The 23,933-nt window shown below is 37.0% G+C and overlaps 1 protein-coding gene across 7 annotated transcripts in view; it reads right to left on the reverse strand.

Annotated features, from left to right (window-relative positions):
- TRIM37 (tripartite motif containing 37) overlaps positions 1-23,933 on the reverse strand; it is a 134,834-nt gene that overhangs the window by 78,396 nt on the left and 32,505 nt on the right. For 4 of the 7 annotated variants that reach the window (XM_028109170.2, XM_028109172.2, XM_028109166.2 and 1 more), the window contains exons 9-12: positions 17,664-17,806; positions 12,039-12,089; positions 10,644-10,725; positions 3,493-3,569 (exon numbers count right to left, since the gene is read on the reverse strand). In XM_028109170.2, the coding sequence (XP_027964971.1) occupies positions 3,493-3,569; positions 10,644-10,725; positions 12,039-12,089; positions 17,664-17,806 (353 nt within the window). The remainder of the gene's footprint in view (positions 1-3,492; positions 3,570-10,643; positions 10,726-12,038; positions 12,090-17,663; positions 17,807-23,933) is intronic. The other 3 variants (XM_028109168.2, XM_028109171.2, XM_028109169.2) reach the window with 1 other exon arrangement.

Below are 23,933 nucleotides of genomic sequence, written 5' to 3' on the forward strand. Positions count from 1 at the left end.
ATTACTGGTATTATTTTTCCTTTTATCTGAAGCATGTACGTTAATATTTCACAAAGTCCAGATGTGAAAATACCTTTATTTTTTAAAAGATATTTTTGCTGAATACAGAATTCTAGGTTCATATTTTTTTAATTTTTTCAAGATGTTGCTCTATCATTTCACTTGTATTGTTTCCAGTAAGAAATCGGATTTCATCCTTATCTTTGTGCCTCTATTAATTTTTTTCACTGCCAGTTTAAGATTTCCTGTTTATCTTTGGTTTTGAGCAGTTTGATTATGATGTGCTTTGGTGTTTTCATCATGTTTGACATGCCTGTAGTTGATTGCGCTTCCTGGATCTGTGTTTCAACTTTTCATCAAGTTTGGGAAACCTTCACCATTCTTCTCTTCCCATACCCTTGTTTGAGAACTCTAGTTATCTACATATTAAGCTGCTTTAAGATGTTCTACTGTTTTAAAATTCATTTTTCTGTTTCATTCTGGACAGTTTATACTGCTATGCCTTCAAGTTCATTAACCTTTTCTTTTGCAATATCTAATCTATGGTTCATGTCACCCAGTGTACTTTTTATCTCAAATATTTTCAAGAATTTCAATTTGAGGGGTGCCTGGGTGGCTCAGTCATCAAGCATCTGCCTTCGGCTTGGGTTATGATCCCGGAGTCCTGGGATTGAGGCCCACGTTGGGCTCCCTGCTCAGCAGGAAGCCTGTTTCTCCCTCTCCCACTCCCCCTACTTGTATTCTCTGTCTGTCAAATAAATAAAATTTAAAAAAAAAGTTCAATTTGAGTCTTTTACATCTTTCCTATCTCTACTCAACTTTTGAAAAAATGGAATAATTGTCTTAAGTGTCTTTCTCTAAGAATACAGTTGTCTTTTTTTAAGCCATACAGAGATTTCAAAAAATGCAAAACAAGTTTTCTCAATTATTTTGCTTTAGAAAAGTTATTCAATAAACTTTTATGTTAATATTTTTATATGAACTAATAAAAACTTAATTTGTTTTAATTTCTAATTCAGAAAGCATCAGTAGAAATAATCCAAATAAAGAAAAATAGTTCTTGCTCAACTTAGATGGATTATACTCCCATTATGTTTTCCTGCCTCTTTACATGTCAACTAATCCTTGACTGAACACCAAATACTGTAAATTTGACTTTGATGGGTGCTGGATATTTTGTGACCTTACAAATATTTTTTTTTTAAAGATTTTATTTATTTATTTGAGAGAGAGAGAATGAGAGATAGAGAGCACGAGAGGGAAGAGGGTCAGAGGAAGAAGCAGACTCCCTGCTGAGCAGGGAGCCCGATGTGGGACTCGATCCCGGGACTCCAGGATCATGACCTGAGCCGAAGGCAGTCGCTTAACCAACTGAGCCACCCAGGCGCTCGACCTTACAAATATTCGAGCTTTGCTCTGGGATGCAGTTTAGTTATTGGAAACAATCTGATTCTTTCAAGTCTTGCTTTTATCTGTTAGGTGGATTGGGAGCACTGTTCTGTCTAGGACTATTTGTTCTCTACTACTGAAGCAAAAATTTCCCGAACACTTTACTTAGTGCCCCATGAATTATCAGCTTCTCCACTATAGTGGTGAGAACAGACACAGTTACTGCCCCTTATGAGCAACAGGCACCACTCCCTCTAACCTTTCAGATAGTTCTTTCCCCAACCTCAGGGTAATTTCCTCACAAATGTGCCCTGATCAATACTTAAGGGAGCCCTCTACAGATCTCTGAAGTTCTCTGTGCAGTTCTTCCCTTTCTGGAATTCTATCCAATACATTCTAGCTGCACTGGTCTTCCTGGACACTCAGCCCTATCTCCTCAAACTCAGGGAGTCTGTCAGACTCTAACTCAGTTCTCCCTCCCCAGGTTATAGCCTGAAAACCCTCTCAAGGCTGTAAGCTCAGACAATCATACAGCTTATTTGTCTATTTCTTGTCTCTAAGGGATTGCTTCCATTTGTTGCCTCATGTCCAATGTCTAGAAAAAGTGTTGTTTTTCTTCTTTCGGTTTTTTGCAGAAGAAAGGGTTATCACCCTATTACTCCATTACAGCTAGAAACAGACATCTCATACCAAACTAACAAATTTTAGTGCAATAGAGTAAAATAAAATTCACTGACATGGCTCTAGATTCCACATTACAAATTATATTTAATGAATACAACTTGTTCAACTTTGGTGTAGTATCAAAAATAATTAACAATTACCTAAAACTGTTTTTCTAAATGTTCCTCCTTAACAGAAAGTAGATTATAACAGCTGCCAAGAACTGGGGGTAAGGGGAATGGGAAGTAACTGCTAACGGGTTTCTTCATGGGGTGATGAAATGTTCTGAAATTAAGTATCAGTGTTAGTTATAGCACTGAATATACTAAAATCTACTGAACTGTACACTTATTTATAAGGTCAATTTTATGGTACATGAATTGTACCTCATCAAAAAACCACTTTTCCGAACTACCCATGATAATCAAAATCTGTGAGGCCAGATTTTAAACATACACTTCAACCAAAACAAGTTATAGCAACAAAATGAATATAGAGGCCACTGTTAGAATCCAGTTTTTTTTTTTTTAAAGATTTTATTTATTTGACAGAGACACAGCAAGAGAGGGAACACAAGCAGGGGGAGTGGGAGAGGGAGAAGCAGGCTTCCTGCAGAGCAGGAAGCCGGATGCGGGGCTTGATCCCAGGACCCCGGGATCATGATCTGAGCCGAAGGCAGACGCTTAACAAGTGAGCCACCCAGGCGCCCCTCCAGTTGTCTTTTTTAAAGCCATAAATTAAGAGATTTCAAAAAAATGCAAAACAATACAAGTTTCCTTACCAAATATTATTTTGCTTTAGAAAAAAAGGTAACTTCCACAAAAACGTTATTCATGTTAGTATACAATAGGTTTATTATTTTTAAGTGAATTTACAAAATTTTTTAAAGTTAAAATTTTTTTGTCTGTGTTTTTTTTTTTAAGATTTTATTTGTTTACTTGACAGTCTCAGTTTTAATTTCTAACTCAGAAAATATCAACAGAGGTGCGCCTGGGTGGCTCATTCGTTAAGCGGCTGCCTTTGGCTCAGGTCATGATCCCAGGGTCCTGGAATCGAGCCCCATGTTGTACTGTCTGCTCAGAGGACAGCCTGCTTCTCGCTCTCCCTCTGCCTGCTGCTCTGCCTACCTGTGCTCTCTGTCAAATAAATAAATAAAATCTTTAAAAAAATTAAAAAAAGAAAAAAGAGAAAAGAAAATATCAACAGATATAACCCATATTAAAAAACTCTTTGGTCTTTGCAATAAAATTTAAGAGTATAACATCCTGAGGCCATATAGTTTGAGAACTGCCAGTCTGTGCCACCATAGTATGCCAGGGGTTCCGTACTAGCACACATCTTAACAGACATAACAATATAGTAATTAACAATAGTTAATAAAAAATCCTGAGAGAAATGTATGTACAGACACACTAATGTTTATTTAATTGCATGTCTTACTTGGAAGTTTCAGGTAAGCCAGCTGACAGTTCCAGAAACACAGATAAGTAGTAACCACGAACAACTCCATTTCCATCCTTAAAAAAAGGAAAGAGAGTCAACTGTACTTCAATAACTAAAAAAAGAGATGTTACACAAATACAAACACTAGATCAACTTAAATGTAAAAAAATTAAGCCACAACCAAACACAGACTAATATCTCATATCTGGACTGGAAAATACTTCTAAGCTTAAAAGGAGAGATAATAAAAAGACCAACAGATTTGAGTCTATAACAATTTAAATCTTTTGTACGTTAAAAAAAAACAAGAAAATATTAAGATATTCAAACTAAGGAAAATGTCAACAAGTGTGATAAGACTTAAGAGTTCTAACATATACAAAACTCTTAAATATCAGCCTCCAAGAAAAATGAAAATACCAAAGAGGGGGGGAACTCTACTAGGTATGAGACAAAAAAAAAAAAAATTTAAGACCAAAAATGAGTAAAACAGAAAAAGGTAACACTTGATGTTGAAAGTAATTAAATATAATTTCTATATAATGTCTATATGTTAGGATTCCATATAAAAGTCTGTCTAAAGATTAAGAAGTTGTGTAAATTTCTGTTACAGAGATGTTTAGAGACACTAACTCCCCTCTCTAATTCTCCAGTACTTTGCTCTTATGCCTACCTTTTTAAATGACTATCATCACTGTAACTACATATATAAACATGGTTCCCCAACCAGACTATGAGGACTGAGGGAAGGATTCTCATTATTCATCTCCGGTGTCTACTGGGATATGACCACAGAGGAGTACAAGTACTTATTAACCCCGTCATTTCTAGGCTACTTTGCTCCAAAAAGTCCTAAGGAAGTTTTCAGGGTTAGACAAGGTAATTGTTCAACAGACACTAAATAATAAACGAATCATCAGTTAAGTGAAAAAAGTCAGAAACAAAAAATTATATGTTGTATGATACCATCATATGAAATTCTGGAAAAGCAAAACTATAGTGACAAAAACAGATCAGTGGTTGCAGAGGGCTGGGAAGGAAGAAAAGAAGGGATTAGTTTAAAAGACTAATTAGATAACATTTGGGAGTAATAAAAATCATGACTGTGGTAACCACCATATGACTATATATATTTGTCAAAACTTGCCAAAATTAGTAAATTTTATGGAATATAAACTATATCACAAATTATACTCATTTTATTTTTTTATTTTTTAAAGATTTATTTATTTTTTTAAAGACTTTATTCATTTATTTGACAAAGACACAGAAGAGAGGGAACACAAGCAGGAGGAGTGGGGGAGGGAGAAGCAGGCCTCCCGCTGATCAGGGAGCCTGATGTGGGACTTGATCCCAGGACCCTGGGACCATGACCTGAGCCAAAGGCAGACGCTTAACAACTGAGCCACCCAAGCGCCCAAATTACACTCATTTTAAAAATCAATTTAAAAAAGTTGTTATAATTTGGGGCACCTGGGTGGCTCAGTCAGTTCAGCATCTGACTTTCGATCTCAGCTCAGGTCTCTCAGGGTTGTGAGTTCAAGCCCCACACTGGGCTCCACACTAGGTGTGGAGCCTACTTAAAAAATAAATAAATAAATAAAAATTACATAAAATAAAAATCAATAACCCTTGTTCAAATGCCTGGATTTTTTTCTTCTTCTAAATTATGCTACTAGAACTTCCCTGGAATAAATTAATAAATAATAAAAAGGAATAAACATTTTTTACTTCTGATCTTTACCAGCTAACATTAGAAATTTTTTTGATTTTATTTTTATCATAATTTTAAGGAAAATGTTTTAATATCTTACGTACATGCCAGCTACACCTCTAACAAAATACTAGCTTTAAGATTTTTCAAAAGGTAGAGCATTCTATTTTTTTAGATTTTATTTGTGAGAGAGAGAGAGAGAGAGAGAGAGAGAGCGTGAGCCTGCACACACACAAGCAGGGGGAGCAGCAGGCTCCCTGCTGAACAAGGAGACCAATTAGGGCCTCGATCTCACGACCCTGGGATCATGACCTGAGCTGAACGCAGATGCTTAACCAAATGAGCCACCCAGGCATCCCAAAAGACAGAGGATTCTAGAAAGATTGCAGCAATGGCAACATAATTTATGCAACTCTCTAAATCCAAACAGAAAACAAAAATAATTGGACAGAAAACACAAAAGCTCACAAAAAACATTTACAACAAAACTAGATGACAGATTATCTCCACAATCCCCAAAATACAATCAGATAAAGATTATCAATTAGAACTATTATGACCTGTAACACATAAACACCTGCACGGGAGAAAAGACAGGGAAGCTATGGGGCATCTAATGAACCAGGTAACAGAGAAACCACAAAATGGCAAAGAGCCACCGAAAAGCCTCACAAACCAAATACAATAGCTGAAAATGGAATGAGCTGTTCAATGGATTACCAATGGAGTACAAGGGCACCTTACATTAAAATCTCTGAGAATTAAATGCAGTCAGGTCACTCTAAACTCTTGTAAATGAATATAGAGGGCCTTTCAAGACAGGCCCTAACATTACAGAGGAAGTGCTAGAAGTGAAATAAAAAGTAAACAGCAGAGAAATAATAAAAACAAAGGAAGGAGAAGGGCAGAGCTAGGACACCTCTCAGAAAGCAAGGCATCATATTTATTTTTGATTGCCTTATCACACTGGATATCCCCCCATGCAAATGAAATTGGGCCCCTACTTTATGTTTAAAAATTAAATAAAAATGGATCAAAGATCTAACTATAAGTCCTACAACTACAAAACTTCTTAAGAAAAACACAGAAGAAAAGCTTCATGACATTAAATTTGGTAAGGATTTCCTGGCTATGAAACCAAAAGCAAAAACAGACAAATTGAACTACACCAAAACTTAAAACTTCTGTATATCAAAGGTTAAAAGAATTAAAAAGGAACCTACAGAATGGGAGAGAATGTATGTAAAACATATATCTAACAAGGGGTCAATATCCAGAATGTATAAAGAAATTCCACAAGTCACCAATAACTAAATTTTCAAATGGGCAAAGGACTTGAGTAGACATTTCTCTGAACAAGATATACAAATGGTCAACAAGCATATGAAAAGATGCTCAATATTAGTAATCAATAGGGAAGCACAAATCAAAACCAAACTACTACCTCAGAATGGTTACTATCAAAGAAACAGAAAACAAGTATTGACAAAGACAGGGAGAAATTAGAACCCTTGTGCACTGTTGAGAGTATTCATCAAAAAAATCAAAAATAGAATTATCATTTGATCTAATTCCACTTCTGGGTATACAGCCAAAAGAACTGAAAGCAGGATCTTGAAAAGATATTTGCACACCCCTGTCCACAGCAGCACTATTCACTATAGCCAAGATGCAGAAGCAACCCAAAGTGTCAATCAACAGATGAATGAATAGGGGCACCTGGGTGGCTCAGTGGGTTAAGCATCTGCCTTTGGCTCAGGCCATGATTCCAGGGTCCTGAGATGGGAGTCCCACACTGGGCTCCTTGCTCAGCAGGGAGCCTGCTTCTCCCTCTGCCTGTCACTTCCCCTGCTTGTGCTCTCTCTCTGACAAATAAATAAATAAAATCTTAAAACAAACAGATGAATGGGTAAACAACGTGTAGTATAGACACTGGAATGTTTTTTAGCTTTAAAAAGAGAATTCTCACACACGCTATAAAGTAGATGAACTTTGAGGGGGTTATGTAAGTAGCCAACCACAGAAAGACAAATACTGTAGGATTCCACATATATGGGATCTCTAGAGCAGTCAAATTCACTGAAACTAAAAGCAGAGTGGTGGTTATCAAAGACTGAGTAGAGGGACAAATGCAGAATTATCATTTATTGAGCAGAGAGCTTCAGTTTTGAAAGCTGAAAAAGTTCTGGAGACTAGCTGCACAACAATGTGAATATACTTAACAATACATGTACACCTAGAAATGATTAAAGGGAAAAAAATATGATATGAAAGAATAACACAAACCAGAATTAGAAAAACTGAGAAATGAGGTGATAGAACTAAGAATTAGAAATAAAAGATTATTTAAGAAATACTGAACTAAAAGAAACAGGAGAGCAAATAAGCAGAAGAGTTATCTTAAAAAAATAAGTGAACAAAGGAAAATTTTAAAAGAAATGAAGAGCTAGGAAGATTAGAGAGAAAGCAATACTGAAGACAGGAAAAGATTCAAAATACAGAGAATACAAGTCCCAAGAAAGAAAACCAAAGAAAGGAACATAATAAATACTTAAAACTGTAATTAAGGAAACATTTTCTTGGGGGGGGGAGGGGAAAAAAAAAGATCTAAATCTACATACTCAAAGGGCTTACCAGGTAATAATGACCCAAACAACTAAAACATATAATAGTAAATTACTAGACTTAAAAGATTATTTGGGCACCTAGACAATATTATTGAATGCCTTTTAAGGATTAGTTTATAATCAGACTTTACCTATAGAAAATTGAATTACATATCTGAGATACCCAGTGACAGAAAACATAAGCTAAGGATTCTATATCCAGCAATACTGGCTCTGAAACACAAACTGTTTTCAAAATATAAAAACTCAGAGAACAAGATCCGGACATCAAAACTCCTACCTAATGCAGCACAAGTGGGGGAACAAGGGAGTATAAACAAAAAAAAATTTTTAAGCAGTTCTCTGTAATCGATGGTAGAATTAAAAAGAGTTCCTATCCTGAGGTATTTGTGTCTATAAGGTAAAACAAGGCAAATGAGTGACTGATTATGAGATATTCTAATTCTATTATTTCCAAAGGATTCAGGAAGCAGGATTCCCGGAATGGAAGGGGACATGTAATACAAAGAGATTAAGTAAAAAACACTCTATAGTCCTGATTTTAAACTGTAAATGTGAGCACGGACTCAAGAGCTATTTTATCTTTAAAAAATACACACATGTATCCAAAGAAAACCCCAATATTCAATTGTATAGTAATTTTAAAGTGTTCAAATATTTTTTCTCTGCTGAGATCCCTGAAGCTTATCCAATTCAATTTTATCCATACTCCCATCCAGTTTTTCTCTAACTATACTCTTTGGCCTAAAAACAAACTAAATAACAAAAAACACGTGTCATGTACATGGCTAATAATGAACTCTAATGTAAACTAGGACTTTGGGTAATAATACGTCAATATAAGTTCATCAACTGTAACATATGTACCACTCCGGTGTAAGCTATGCTGATAATGCGGCAAGAATGTGGGGCCAGGGGGCATATGGAATTCTCTGTACTTACCACTCAATTTTGATGTTTAACTTAAAACTGCTCTAAAAAATAAAGTCTATTAAATAAATTTTAAATAAATAAATGCAGATTTCCCCCTTTACAAATACCCATACACATTTATCTATGTATTTCCTACCTCTGTTCACTAAGGAGGCCTAGAAACTGTGACCAACTTGGTAGAAATAAGCATCCCTAGCAGTCTGGTCTTGAAATACCATTTCCCCACTAACAGGAATCAGGGCTCTTTGAATAAAATGGCCAATTCCAGATATGGAGTAGGAAATGGACAAGATGGCTAGAATATCTTGCCATGGAAAAGAACAAGAAAGCTAACTACTAGAGTCACTGCTAGGGACTTTTAGGGTCAAAGTGACAAAGAAGCCAACTTAAGGAGATTATACATATATAAATCTGAGTTCATAATGCCATTTATTGATCACGTCCAGAAAATAACAGGGAAAACTGGTAAATAACAGGAACAAATCCTGTTTCTTCTTTATGAACTATAATAGTGGGTAGCCAAGTAACTGATAATGGGAAGCATCTCTTAGAAACATATCTCTATAAAAGTACTGCAATTAATAAATAAAAAACAATAAAATGAGAATATCACTATTTTACAACTCCCAGTGAATTAAGATGTAGGCAATGAGCACTGATAGCAGCCAATATCACAAAAAGAGATGCAACTAGATATGATGTGATAAAAGAAGACAATACTGCTTATACCCTTGCCACCAGAATCAACTATACATGTCATCATGCTACTACATCCAGCTGCCAATTTACAGAAAATACATAGGTCAAAGAAACATACTGAAACGCACCATGAGTATGTAATCAGTACACATGTATTTTTTATAGCTTTCTGTATCTATATTTTATTTTTATTTAAAAAATGATTTTAGGGGCGCCTGGGTGGCTCAGTTGGTTTAAGCAGCTGCCTTCAGCTCAGGTCATGATCTCACAGTCCTGGAATTGAGCCCCATATGTTGGGCTCCCTGCTCAGCAGGGAGTCTGCTTCTCCCTCTATCCTTCTCCCTGTTCGTTCTCTCTCTCAAATAAACTAAAATCTTTAAAAAAATAAATAAAAAATAAAAATAAAAGGGGCGCCTGGGTGGCTCAGTCGTTAAGCGTTTGCCTTCGGCTCTGGTCATGATTTTAGGGTCCTGGGATCGAGCCCCGCATCGGGCTCCCTGCTCGGCGGGAAGCCTGCTTCTCCCTCTCCCACTCCTCCTGCTTGTGTTCCCTCTCTCGCTGTGTCTCTCTCTGTCAAATAAATTAATAAAATATTTTTAAAAAATAAAATAAAAATAAAAAATGATTTTTAAAATAAGAATTTTAAACATTTCTTCTAAAGATAAATATCTTCTTAGAAGCGAGAAAATTCACTAAGGTCAAGGTTCATACTGTTCACACTAAACTCATTTTTTTGGTACACTTAGTAATATACCCTATAAAAAACCATAATATTGTCATTACTTTAGTTCTTTACTCCACTAAAAAAGTGAACCAGGGAACATCTCTCTGTTATATGGGATGCTGCCAATTCATGAATTGCTTAATAAAACCAGTGAAATTTCCGAATAAAAAAAAAGTGGGGGCACCTGGATGGCTCAGTCAGTTAAGCATCTGACTCTTAATTTTGGCTTATGGTTATGATCTCAGGGTCATGAGACTGAGCCCCATGAAGGACTGTGCACTGAATATGGAGCCTGCTTGAGATTCTCTCTCTGCCTCTGCCCCTCTACACCCTGCTCGCTCTCTGGCTCGCTCGCTCTCTCTCTCAAAAAAAAAAAAGTGAACCAGTATGCTACAGAACCCTGAAAGAAAGACCTTGGTTTCAAAATTTATTAGAAACATTAAAAACTTACTGGGTAAACTTTTAGCCTCCAACAAAGTCCTGAAACTTGAAGAGGTGGACTGTAAACAGGGTCTGCTCTCTGACGCAAAGTGCTGAAGTAAAAGAAAACCAACCAAATTCCAAGATCAAAACTGTTGTGAAATAGCAACAGGCAAAATCAAACTCCAAGCACTTTGTTACTTATTTGCAGTCCTAAACAAGTAAATGAAGGTGACTGAACAAATCAAGATTCTACTGTATAAATTTAAATATACTTACATTCTGAAACAAAAGAAAATGTAATGATATTGAAATATTCAGCAGTATCTTTTCACTTTCAGGTTTAAAAAAAAAAAACCTCAAAACTGCGACATTCAAGGGGCACCTGGGTGGCTCAGTCGGTTAAGCTCAGGTCATGATCTCAGGGTCCTGATTTTGAGTCCCACTTTGGGCTCCATGCACAGCTGGGAGTCTGCTTGTCCCTTTCTCTCTCCCTTTGTCCCTCCCACCCGGCTTTGCACACACACGTGCATATGCATGCTAATAAAATCTTTTTTAAAAAACCACAAAACTGTGACATCCAAGGGAAAAGGAAAATATAAAAATAAGACTAAGTGTCCTGAATTTAATTACCACCTCAACAAGCAGTATTTCACCATAAAAGAAAAGAAAAAAATAATGTTTCTTCCTCACATCCCTGTAGTACAATTATCTTTTTTTAATATGGAAAAACTTAAGAAATGTGCTAAATCTTAATATATGTGGGGATATCCTCAGAAAGTTTATATTTTAGCCACAAAATAAGCAGAAAAGACAAATAGGAAGTGGTATAAATTTTCACAGTTTAGCCTTCTATTGATGGTTATCAACTCCTGGAATTTCTCTCCCCAAGGAAAGGCCTTTTATTTCATGGTTCTCCATTTCCAAACTGTCACTGAAGACAAGTCCCTTAAGACCTTTGTGTTTTAAGATCCTTGCTTCTAATTTTAGAGAAAAAGCAGTAAAAGCTAACAAAATAACATGCAAGTCACTAAGCCTACAAATTTCTTACAATTATGTCCTCTCATCCATAATTTCTCACTTTTAACTAAGATAAATGGACTCAAATGGACTTCTTCCCACCCCTCTTATTTCTAAGGATAGGTGGCAGGTGTCAACGACCTTAATAATCCCCATCATCCCTCCCTAGCAAAGGCTAAGTGGACCCTCTTCTTTAAAAAAATCGTTCCTTTTCCCAGACTAGAGAAGCAACCTGCCCTGAAGATATAATACAATCCAGACAAATGACTTATATATTTCTAATATTAAACTTGTTTCTTCTAAGACTGAGTGACACAGTTCATTAAGTCTGTATCCTACCCGAAATGATACCTTCCTGGCTCTTATGTATACATACAGAAAACCTCAATTGTCAAAAAACTCTTACCTGAAATTCTCTAAAACAAAAGTTGCTGAATCATAAGATGGTACTAATTCACTAAAAAGAAGCAAAAAGCAAAAAAATTATTTGGCTAAGTTTAAACTTTCATTTAGTTAAAAACCAAAGTTAAGTCCCTCGGTAATATCTTAAAAATGCTGTTAAACTAAGTCCCTAAGAAATATTTTTAAATCCTTACTAAAGTAAACATTAAATCAAATGAATACATAAACCTCAAAAGGTGACATCAAAAGTTCACAATTAAGAGACCCAACAAATACTTTAAAAAATAGCTGGGGTTTTTTTAGAGGCAATATATGATTAAGTATTAAAATAAACATAAGAGACTTTCAAAAGTACTCATGGAAAAAGGAAAAGGAAGAAATGGGTGCTTAGGCTGGGAACCTAAAATACGAAACAAATATAAACAGGTTTAATAAAGTCAAAAGAAAGCAAAAGACATCACAATAAATCTCCAAACTTCCTTCTCTAGAACAAATTATGAGAAATATTGACATTCTTAAATACTTTAAATTCTCAACTACTAGCAAATAAATCTATATCGTTTTATAGAATAAAAATACATAATCACATGGGGGCAAATAGAGTGGATGAACACATTAACAGTTTCTTGGCAAGGCAAGATTACTGCAGGCAACTCTAGTTCCATACAGTCTTCTCCAAAGGGAAGTGAACTATATATAACACAACCACAGTATATACCCTTAGATCATGTAAACAGTCTGTAGCATTGTCATTCAAACACCTCAAAAGTTAGAGTCAGTAAAACATTTATGCTAAAGATAAACATTTATGATAAAAACATGATAAATACCATCATAGATAGTATAATATACAGTACTTATATTTATAAAATTAATAATTTACCAAAAAGATATACTGCAAGCCATTTCACTACATTCTCAGATATATCTTCTAAAGTTCAATTCATGAAAATTTGTTATTACCAAAATAAGATACAAGATAACATCCACAGCATTTTCATATTGTGATGGTCCCTAAAGAAATTAGTGATTTGCCAGTGAAAATACAGCATAGATTTAAAAATATATGATTTTGGGGGGGGGGGCGCCTGGATGGCTCAGTCAGTTGAGCATTTGGCCCTTGATTTCAGCTCAAGTCATAATGTCAGGGTCGTGAGACTGAGCCCTGCATCAGGCTCTGCACTGGATGTGGAGTCTGCTTGAAATCCTCTCTCCCTTTGCCTACCTCCCTGGTCCTGCAAGCGCACTCTAAAATAAATAAATCTTTAAAAAATATATACATATTATTTTTTATCTTATGGTAAGTATGTACAGATAAATAGCTCGTTATCTTTTTCATAGTAAGTAGATGAAGTTTGCCCTGCAAGAGTTAACTATATAGCTACTATCTTACTATCAAGCACCCCTAACCATATCCCTAGGCAGCTGTTACTTTTTCTTAGAAGACTCACATTCCTCATTCCCAGATGTTTGGCTGGTTAATCTTTACTAATAATTTACTAATACTCCTTATTAGTCACAGACCACTACTGGAGGTCTGCTCTAACTTCTCTCCATTATATGCTCTCCTCACACTCAATGTAAACAAACCCCAATTAGTAGGACCAATGTAATTAGTACCTAGGAAGCCTACCTGGAACCACAAACCTAATCAGAGATCCAAGGAAGTCTCCCCAGGATAATTTTCAAATTTGGTCACGTCATGATATGCTTTTGGCTATAATTTCATGCAACTTCCAATCACACCAGTGTTGGTCAGTTCTCTCACCAAATTCATAACATCTTTCATAATGTTTTTTCCACCATATCCTTAATATCCAGCGTGATACATTTCCTTTGTTGTTTCTGCTGTAAGACCAGACTATTGTTGTCATAATTTTATCAGCCATTAAGGGTCAAAAGAGTCCACCAAAACACAAAATAAATAGAAGGAAATGACATATTTAACTCAGAACAGCGGGGTGGAAAGCTTAGGAGCTAAAGAACTAGAATAGATTGCTAAAGCTCACTAACCAAGATAGCATATTACGTCTGCCCTAGCTCTCACCTGCTGAGAGAAAATCACAATCAGAGCACAGAAAACATCTACCAATCCTAGGGTATTGTGGTATACTACATATGTATAATTTTTAGGGAAACTTTTTGAAAAATAACATCATTAACAAATTAGTGCTATGGGACAGCATTAAGCAGGATGCCTTATATAGCTGACCCTTGAACAACATGGGTTTGAATTGTATAGGCTCACTGATATGTGGATATTTTTCATACAGTGCAGCAAATGTATTTTCTCTTATGTTTTTCTCTTCTCTAGCTTACTTTATTGTAAGAATATAGTATATAATACTTACAACATGCAGAATGTGTTAATCGACTTTATGTTATCCATAAGGCTTCTGGTCAATAGTAGGCTATCAGTAGTTAAGCTTTTGGGGAGTCAAAAGTTGTATGTGGATTTTCGAATGCTCAGGGGCCTCCCTAACTCCCACATTGTTCAAAGGCCAACTGTAATTGAGTAACAAATAATAGATTTTAATATACAATTCTCTATTATTTAACATGGAATGGATACCCTCTTCCATGTCTCCTGTGTAGCACCTACAACAGTACTAAACATATAGACAATCTTAAATAAATAACACTGTACTTGTTCAGTAACTTTATTCTCCATTGTGGCTCCACCATGAATCAACTAATGGAACTTAAAGCAATCCAGGTCCATGAGAACAAAGCTTAGGAACATTCACCACTGCCTTTGCACAACTAAAATCTGATCCTAACTTAATGTCAATAAATGTTGGCCTTTCTTATTTGGATCTCTCTACTATGCTGATTCAATGCATCAACAGATGAACACCTGCTTCCTATATACTGCAACCCACAAACTGAGTTTCTATTAAAAACTACAGTGAAGTTACAAGTCAAAATTTCCAGTAAGGCAGCAATAAGCTTTATTGAGGAGAGAGAGGGTCCTAAGGTGAACTTTATCCATGGAAAGCTCCTGAATTGTCATACTTTCTTGTTTTTTAAATTTTTGGTGGTTTCCTCTTTACTGATGTTCCTCCTACCTTCTTCCCTTGCTCCCTGCCTTCCCAATTTCAGTCCCTTCCATCTATACCCAAAAAAGAAGGTAATGAAAAGGAAGGGACAGTTGGGGTTCTGAGCCACTTGGGCACTTACTTAGGGAACAGAAAGCAAAATAATCACTGGATGTAAGAGAGATATGACAAGAAGTCTAACGGAGATGTGCCTGCTTAATGAGCTGCAGCAAGCAGTATCAGCATAGTTTATCTATATCTACAGTTCTCAAATTTTAGTGCAGGATTACTCAGGATGCCCAAGATTCATTTTCTGGACACCACCACCTGATTGTCAGGGAAGAGCCCTGGGAATTTGCATTCTGGACAAACACTCCAGCTGGTTCTGATAAGTGATCCATACACCATACTCTGAAATGAAAAACATTTACCTTTAAAACTTATATTTCATTGCACTGGTGATGGAATGGTTCAGAAAAGGTATTCTTTAAAACTGAAATGACTGACCGTTTTATCAAAAAGGCAGCCTTGGGATACTGGTGAACATCCTAGGTTAACCCAAATCTACTTAAAGATAGCAAATATCAAGTCCTTTTAATAATATTCTTAATATTCTTCTTGATTAAAATAGGAGTATTATACCTGGTTTGTTAATTCCAAGAGAAATGAAGACTTATCAGTCAGAACTACCTGAGTTCTGGTTGTAAAAGAATTTTCTCTTCTGTTTATAGGACTATGGATGGTCCAGTTATGCCAGTGATTTTAAACCAGGGGCAGTTTTGCTCCCAGGAAGCAGTTGGCAATGTCTGGAAATATTTTTGTCACAACTGTAAAGGGAAAGGTGCTACTGGGATACTGCTAAACATCCTCCAATAAACAACATAGCTCCCTCACCCCACAAAGAATTACCCTGATCAACAATAATGGTTGAAGAACCCTGGCTTGCACTATATAGTCTAGTACCATCAATGCCCTGTGGCCATCAGAGGGCATCAGATATTAAAGAAAAAAGGCAGTTAACCATATAAACATTTTTAAAACAAAGGCTATTTCCAAAAGGTACCACAGCTCTCAACATACTAGAAAAACCTGGCAATATTCCATAAGCCATCTTTAAAGTCTAAGATGGACAAAAATCTGTTGTACCAATATATTTTTATCTGAGGCAGTGTTTTAACCTCTCATCATAGGAATCAACTAAGGAAATTTAAAAAGAAAAAAATACAAATGTCTAGTTATACCCAATGTTATGGACTGAATTGTGTCCCCCAAAATTTGTACATTGATGCCCTAACCCGCAATGTATTTGGAGACAGGACCTTTACGGTGGTAATTATGGTTAAATGAGGTTATAAGGGTGGGAGGGACCCTAACTCAATAAAGCTCATGTCCTTAGAAGAGGAAAAGACACCAAACACTGATCTCTGTGTTTGAGAGAAAAGGTCTTTCGAGGATGCAGGGAGAAGGTAGCTGTCTGCAAGTCAGCAAGAGGCCTCATCAGAAATCAAATGTCTTCGCACCTTGATCTTGGACTTCTTGCTTCCCGAACTGTGAGAGAATAAACTTCTGTAGTAAGTAACCACCCAGTCTGTGGTATTTTGTTATGGAAGTCCAAGCAGACTAAGATTTTATTTCAAATGACCTGAGGTATGAGCCAGCACTGATAATTTTCAAAAGAATCCCAACTGAATATACAGCTAATGTGAGGAACCACTGCTCTAACACCACATGCTTGAAAGAATTCTAAGATTGCCCCAAATAAAAACTAAAAAGATGCATAGAATGCAACCGTTTCCTCCCACTACCTTTTAGGATATGAAGGTAACATCATGTCACCTTCAGAATCTTCTGGCATTTCATCTGTTTTCTGAGTTTTGCTTCAGACAACATATATGTAAGCAATACAGTCACTGTATAATGAAATATAAGTAAATTCAAAAGGTAAATAAAAGAATGAACATACTGCATCATGGATGGACCTTAAGAGCATTATGCTAAGTAAAATAAGTCAGAGAAAGACAAATACCATATGATCTCACTTATATGTGGAATCTAAAAAAGGGGTCAGAAGGTATAAACTTCCAGTTATAAAATAAGTCATGGGGATGTACTGTACAGTATAGTGACTATAGTAAATAATACTGTATTGCATATTCGAAAGTTTCTGAGAGAGATCTTAAAAGTTCTCATTACAAAAAAAATTTTATAACTGTTTATGGTGAGAGATGTTAACTAGACTTAATGACGTGATCATGATTGTGTTGTGATCAACTAATATGAAGTTACTGTCAGTTATACCTCAATTTAAAAAAGTGAAGATACTAATGAAATTGAATTGGGATCAATTCACAGAAGTGAACGTGCTCTTCACTCTAGGAAGAAACTAACTCCTAATCCAAGCTCCTCTCTTCACAATCAAGTGTAAGTCCACAAGTATTTTTTTAACCAGACTTACATGCACAACTAAAGTTCACCAGACCACATCATTATAAATAACACCCTAAAAAACCATGGAGTTAAGAAAAATAACATTCTTTTGAAACAAGTATATGTATTTGCACATAAACTTCAGATAAAAAACTATGTCATACCTGGTAAAGTCTGGTGGAACAGGAGTGGTAACAAAGGATGCCATGGGCTTTCGATGAACTTGCTGAAACATCATGAGGATCTCTGAGCTCTTAGATATCAACTCACTCTTACTACAAGACCGCAGCTGTGTGAGGAAAAAAAACTGAATAAACAAAATTAATATTTAATGGTATCTCAAAATCCTTAATAAAGAATAAAAACAGAAATTATTTTGGTTAGGGGCGCCTGGGTGGCTCAGTTGGTTAGGCGGCTGACTCTTGACTTCAGCTCAGGTCATGATCTGGAGGCCCTGCGATTGAGCCCCATGTCAGGGTCCACTCAGGAGGGAGCCTGCTTGAGGATTCTCTCTCCCCCTTTCCCTCGTCCCTCCCCACTGCTCGTGTGTGCTCTTTCTCTAAAATAAATAAATCTTTAAAAAAAATTATGTTGGTTATGTGCTGGAAAAAAATGTGAGATAAAGAAAAATAGAATGACTTTCAAAGTGGTTTTGAGAGTTAAGAAACTACATAGGATCTAGGTTATTTCCATTCTAATGATGAAGTCACTGAAGAAGCATATTTGATTTTAATGCATTTTTCTCTCCTTGAAGCTACCACAAATATATTTTAGACTGGCATAGTGAAGCTATTATGTATATTAACAAACAAACCTCTATAGGTCAATAGCCTTCAAACAAGATTTTCTCAAATTGCACTCCAGGAAGGAGAGAAATGTTAAAATATAACAGACCCAAACAAGTCTTAACCTACATCAATTTGGAAAACACCACTTTATGTAGTACCAAACGTAAAACTGAGAAATTCAACTTTAATAAGTGTGGTAGTTAAAAAGACTTTCTATTCAAGACAACCAATTTGAAGTCTTAATTCTGCCATGCACTAATTATATGACTCTCAGAATCTGTTTATCTGTACAACTGGAATAATATCTGCTGCAGCTTGCTTGTTAAAACAATCATGAAGCTCTAAGGGAGAAAGCTTTATAAACTCTTATAGACTAAACTGTGTCTCCATCAAACTCCTATGTTAAGTTCTAACCCCTAGTAGCTCAGTGTAACTGTATTTGGAGATAAAGTCTTTGGAGGACACAGAAAGAAAGTAGACATCTGCAACAGACACCTCAGGGGAAACCAAACCTGCCAACACTTATCTCAGACTTCCAGCCTCCAGAACTATAAGAAAGTACATTTCTGTTGTTTAAGCCTCCTAGTCTGTGGTATTTAGCTATGGATGCCCTATCAAATTAATATACCATATAAATGATATTCATAATACTCACTACAACTAGGTTTGTATCTTTAAAATGATGGTTGTTTAGGGGCGCCTGGGTGGCTCAAATGGTTAAGTGTCTGCCTTCAGCTCAGGTCATGATCTTGGGGTCCTGGGATCGAGCCCCACATCGGCTTCCCTGCTCAATGGGGAGTCTGCTTCTCCCTCCCCGGCTGCCCCACCTCTGGCTCGTGCTCTCTCACTCTCTCTCCAATGAATAAATAAAATCTTAAAAAAAAAAAAGTTTTAAAAAATGATAGTTGTTTATAGCTCACAAAGAATAATATGACTAGTATCATATGAAAAATATCAAAACTTATAGCTTGTATTCAAATATTTATTGAAAGCATATTATAAATATCCTTCCTTGATCCCATTTCCTTCAAAGATAATTCACTCAAGTTTATTATTGCTATACACGTATTTCCACATTATGTGTTCAGCAATGTTCTGTTTTTAAGACTTTACACAAATACTACCAAGCTATGTCACGATGTAGCCTACATTTTCTACTTACCACAGTTTTAGATTTGTTTATTGATATTTATAAACCTACTCATTTCAGCAGTTTTAAAGAGAATATCATTGCATATATATAGCATTAAGTTATTTTTCTCTGTCAATGGACAACTGGGTTGTTTCCCATTCTTCATAAGTAACTCAGGAGTAAATAAAGACCCTTGTGCACAGTTCCTGTACACAGATGCAAGTTTCTCACATTATGTCTTGATATAGGACAAGAATCCCAACTTTTTTTTTTAAATCCAGGAGTATGTTGGCTATTTGGGACCCCTTGTCTTTCATATTAATATTGGAATTTTACCAAATTCTGAGAAAATTCATGTTGAAATAAAGACGGAACTACACTTGTAGAATGATATCAAGAGAATTGTACATTGGGAATATTGAACTTTCCCCTAGATAAGTATACTGTAGCCCACAAAATGTAATAGGCTACGTTATTAAACATAACTATTTTATGTGCCATTAAGAAAAGAAAGTTGGGGCGCCTGGGTGGCTCAGTCGTTAAGCGTCTGCCTTTGGCTCAGGTCATGATCCCAGGGTCCTGGGATTGAGCCCCACATCGGGCTCCCTGATCAGCGGGAAGCCTGCTTCTCCCTCTCCCACTCCCTCTGCTTGTGTTCCCTCTCTTGCTGTGTCTCTGTCAAATAAATAAAAATCTTTAAAAAAAAAAAAGTCAATAAATTATGGCTATATCAACTGTTAAGACACATCCCATTTCAAAGATGGTATAACATACATCTGAGAATTAATGAAATACAGGACATTTCTTCATTCAATTCTTTCTTGTTTTATAGTAGTGTCTACAAAGATCTTCAACAGGGGTGCCTGGGTCGCTCAGTTGGTTAGGCGTCCGTCTTCAGCTCAGGTCATGATCGATCTCTGGGTCCTGAGACAGAGTCCTACATCAGGCTTCCTGCTCAGCAGGGAGTCTGTTCCTCTCTCTCTCCCCATTCCTGCCCCTCCCCACTGCTCATTCTCTCTCTCAAATAAATCTTAAAAAAAACAAGGTCTTCAACATATTTTATTAAACTTATTCAAAATTCTCCCTTTTTATTATCAATAGGATTTTTTTAATTAAGTTTTCTAGCTGATTATTCCTGATATATGAAAACACTACTGATTTTTAGGCCTTGACTGTATATCCGCAACCAAGATTAACTCACTAAAAAGGTGTAAGTTATATACTTTCTATGTAGATAACCACATCCTCTGCAAATAACCAATTTTATTTCTTCCTTTCAATATATTTATACTACATTTATTGTCTTAATTTAATACACAGGACCGGGGCCTGGGTGGCTTAGTCAGTTAAGTGTCCAAGTCATGGTTTGGGCTCAGGTCATCTCAGGGTAATGGGATTGAGCTCACGTCAGGCTCTGCACTCAGTGGGGAGTCTGCTTGAGATTCTCTAAAATAAATAAATCTTTTAAAAAGAATACACAGGACCAGTACACTCAGAAATGAAGCAATGATAAGAGGCAACCCTGGATTCTTTATCAGAGAGATTTTCAAGTTTTACCATTCAGACTGTTTCCTATAGATCTTTAAAATAGTTCCCTTTTATTCCTAGTTTGCTAAATAATTTGGCCATGAATGAGAATCAAATACAATAATGTTTTAAAAATTATTATCCTATTCATTTCTATTTATATATTCATGTGGTTTTGTCCTTTAATCTCGAGTTATAATCAAGAATATTTTTCTGGTAATGAAACATTCCTTTCATTCCTTTGATTGACCTTGCCCAGGCTTGTTGTTTTTTCGGTTTTTTTTGTTTTTAAAGATTTTATTTTGCAGAGGCTGCTGGGAAGATGGCTGAGTAGGATGTCCCTGGGCTCACCTGTTGCCACGTGGCTGCCTAGAGAGCACCCACATCAGGATAAATAACCCAGAAAGCAGCCCAAAAACTGGCAGAACAAACTCTCCGCAGCCCGGCATAGACAAGAGGCCACAGCGAAGCAGATCCACCCCCTCTGATCGCTCTTGGCAAGATCCCATCAAAGCAGTGCCACAAGCCTGGCAGTGTGCACGCAGCCCAGACAAGGGCCAGCACCACTCCTGCCCCAGGGAGAGGGGAAGATAACCACACACCAGTCTGACTGTGACCCCAGCAGTGGGCTGGGGGCAGGCAGTGGATCTGACTGCAGGCCCCACCAACAAAAGCTTCTCAGGGGACTACACAGGGACAGTGCCTGCAGTTTGGTGCTATACTGCATCTCTGGCAAACGCCTGGTCTGACTCAACTCAAGCCCAAAGCAGCCCCGGAGCAGCCCACTAACACCACGGGCACCAGAATCTGCCCACAACAGGCAGAGAGCCATCGCAGACAACAGGACTGAAGGCAAACACATCTTAGCCACAATGGTAGGACACCCGTGGAGCAACACACATAGGAGACACACCCTGAAGCACCAGGTTCTGGGGAACACACATTGCACCGCAGGACCTCTTCTTCATAAAGCCACTACTTTCAAGTGCAGGAGACGTAGCTGACTCTCCTAACAGAAAAACAGCCAACACAAGAGACAGAATGAGGAGACAGAGGAATATGTCCCAAATCAAAGAATAGGACAAAATCAGAGCAGGAGACCTAAGCGAAACGGAGGTAATATGTCTGATAGCGAATTTAAAGTAACGCTCATAAAGATACTCGCTAGAACTGAGGAAGGAGTGCAGGACCTCCATGAGACCCTCCACCAAGAGACACAAAACATAAAAAGGAACCAACTAGAGCTACTGGACTCACTAAATGGAAATAAAAATAGACCATCTGGAATAAATAGCAAGAAAGAGGAAGTAGAAGAAAGAATCAGCCACCCGGAGGACAGAGTCATGGAAAGAAATCAAGCCGAGCAAATGAGAAGGGGAAAAAATACACAAAATGAAAACAGACCCAGGGAACTCAGCAACACTGTCAGGCGTAACAGTTGCATGATAGGGATCCCAGAAGGAGAAGAGAGAGAAAAGGGGGCAGAAGATGTGTCTGAAGAAATAATAGCTGAAAACTTCCTGAATCTGGGGAAGGAAAGAGAAATCCAGATCCAGGAGGCACAGAGAGCCCCCAACACAACCAACCCAAAGAGGTCTGCACCAAGATACAAAGTAAATAAGATGGCCAAAAGTAGTGATAAAGAGAGAATTTTAAAAGCAGCAAGAGAAAGGAAAGCAGGTACATACAAGGGAAACCCCATACGGCTATCAGTGGGTTTTTCAGCAGAAACTCTGCAAGCCAGAAGAAAGTGGCATGATAAATTCCAACTACTAAAAGGAAAAAATCTACAGCCAAGAATACTCTATCCAGCAAGGCTTTCATTTAGAATACAGGGAGAGATCGAGTTTCCCAGAAAAACAAAAATTAAAAGCAAAATGAGCCACGTCCCTGTCACACACGATGCCATCAGCCTGTGGGTCCCAAATTCACAGTCCAGCCACCCTCCTGCCCGAGTCCATGCACGGCCTGCCACCTGCTAAATGCCAAGTCAACATACCTGCACTTCAGATTTCCAAGGGATCAAACTGACACTCTTCCCCTCAAATTCTAGCCCCTGTGCTCAAGTTTGTGCACAAAAGTGGGCATAATTATAACAGCAGAATGAAGCAACCCAAACATCTATCTCTGTGGAATATAGAATGGATAAAAGGAGTGTGCTAGGCTGAGAACATCTCCAACAAGCACATCAAAGAACAATACATACAGCATGATTCTGGTTAAAAAAAAAAAAAAAAAAAAAAACCCAAACCTGGGAAGAATAAAACAAGATGAAACCGGAGGGGGAGACAAACCATAAGAGACTTCTTAAGCATAGGAAAGAAACTGAGGCTTGCTGGAGGGGAGGTGGGGGGGGTGGGGTAACTGGGTGGTGGGCATGAAGGAGGACATGTGATGGAATGAGCATTGGGTGTTGTATGCAACTGATGAATCACTGAACTCTACCTCTGAAACTAGTAATACACTATATTGTTAATTGAACTTAAAATTAAAAAAAAGGAAACACCCCCAAAAGGAAAAGATTTTATTTTTAAGTAATCTCTACACCCAATGTAGGGCTCGAACCCACAACCCCAAGATCAAGAGTCACTCCACCATCTGAGCCAGCCAGGCACCCTAGTCTTGCTTGTTTTCATAAATATCCTACTGATTTCTGTCTGCTAGTACATTTTTAAGATTTTGGCATTTAGTTTTCAATAAAACTGAGCTTTAATGTTCTTATATTGTTCTTATGACAACTGGCTATTAATGTTACATTGTTTCAAAGAATGGTATGTAATACTTTTGTATTCATTAAGAAAAAATTACTTATGATAGGCAACAGACACTTAAAGATTTGGTAAAAATTTTCCATTAGTCTGAATTTTATGCCTTTTGAAGCAGACTTATTACCAATAAAATTCACTTAATGTTTCTTGTTTAAATTATAGACATTCTATGGGGCGCCTAGGTAGCTCAGTCAGTTAAGTGTCCAACTCTTGATCTCA

This window comes from Eumetopias jubatus, unplaced genomic scaffold (assembly GCF_037043125.1).
Source record: "Eumetopias jubatus isolate StellerSeaLion01/CBP00866 unplaced genomic scaffold, mEumJub1_p1.0 scaffold_10, whole genome shotgun sequence".
NCBI lineage: Eukaryota > Metazoa > Chordata > Mammalia > Carnivora > Otariidae > Eumetopias > Eumetopias jubatus.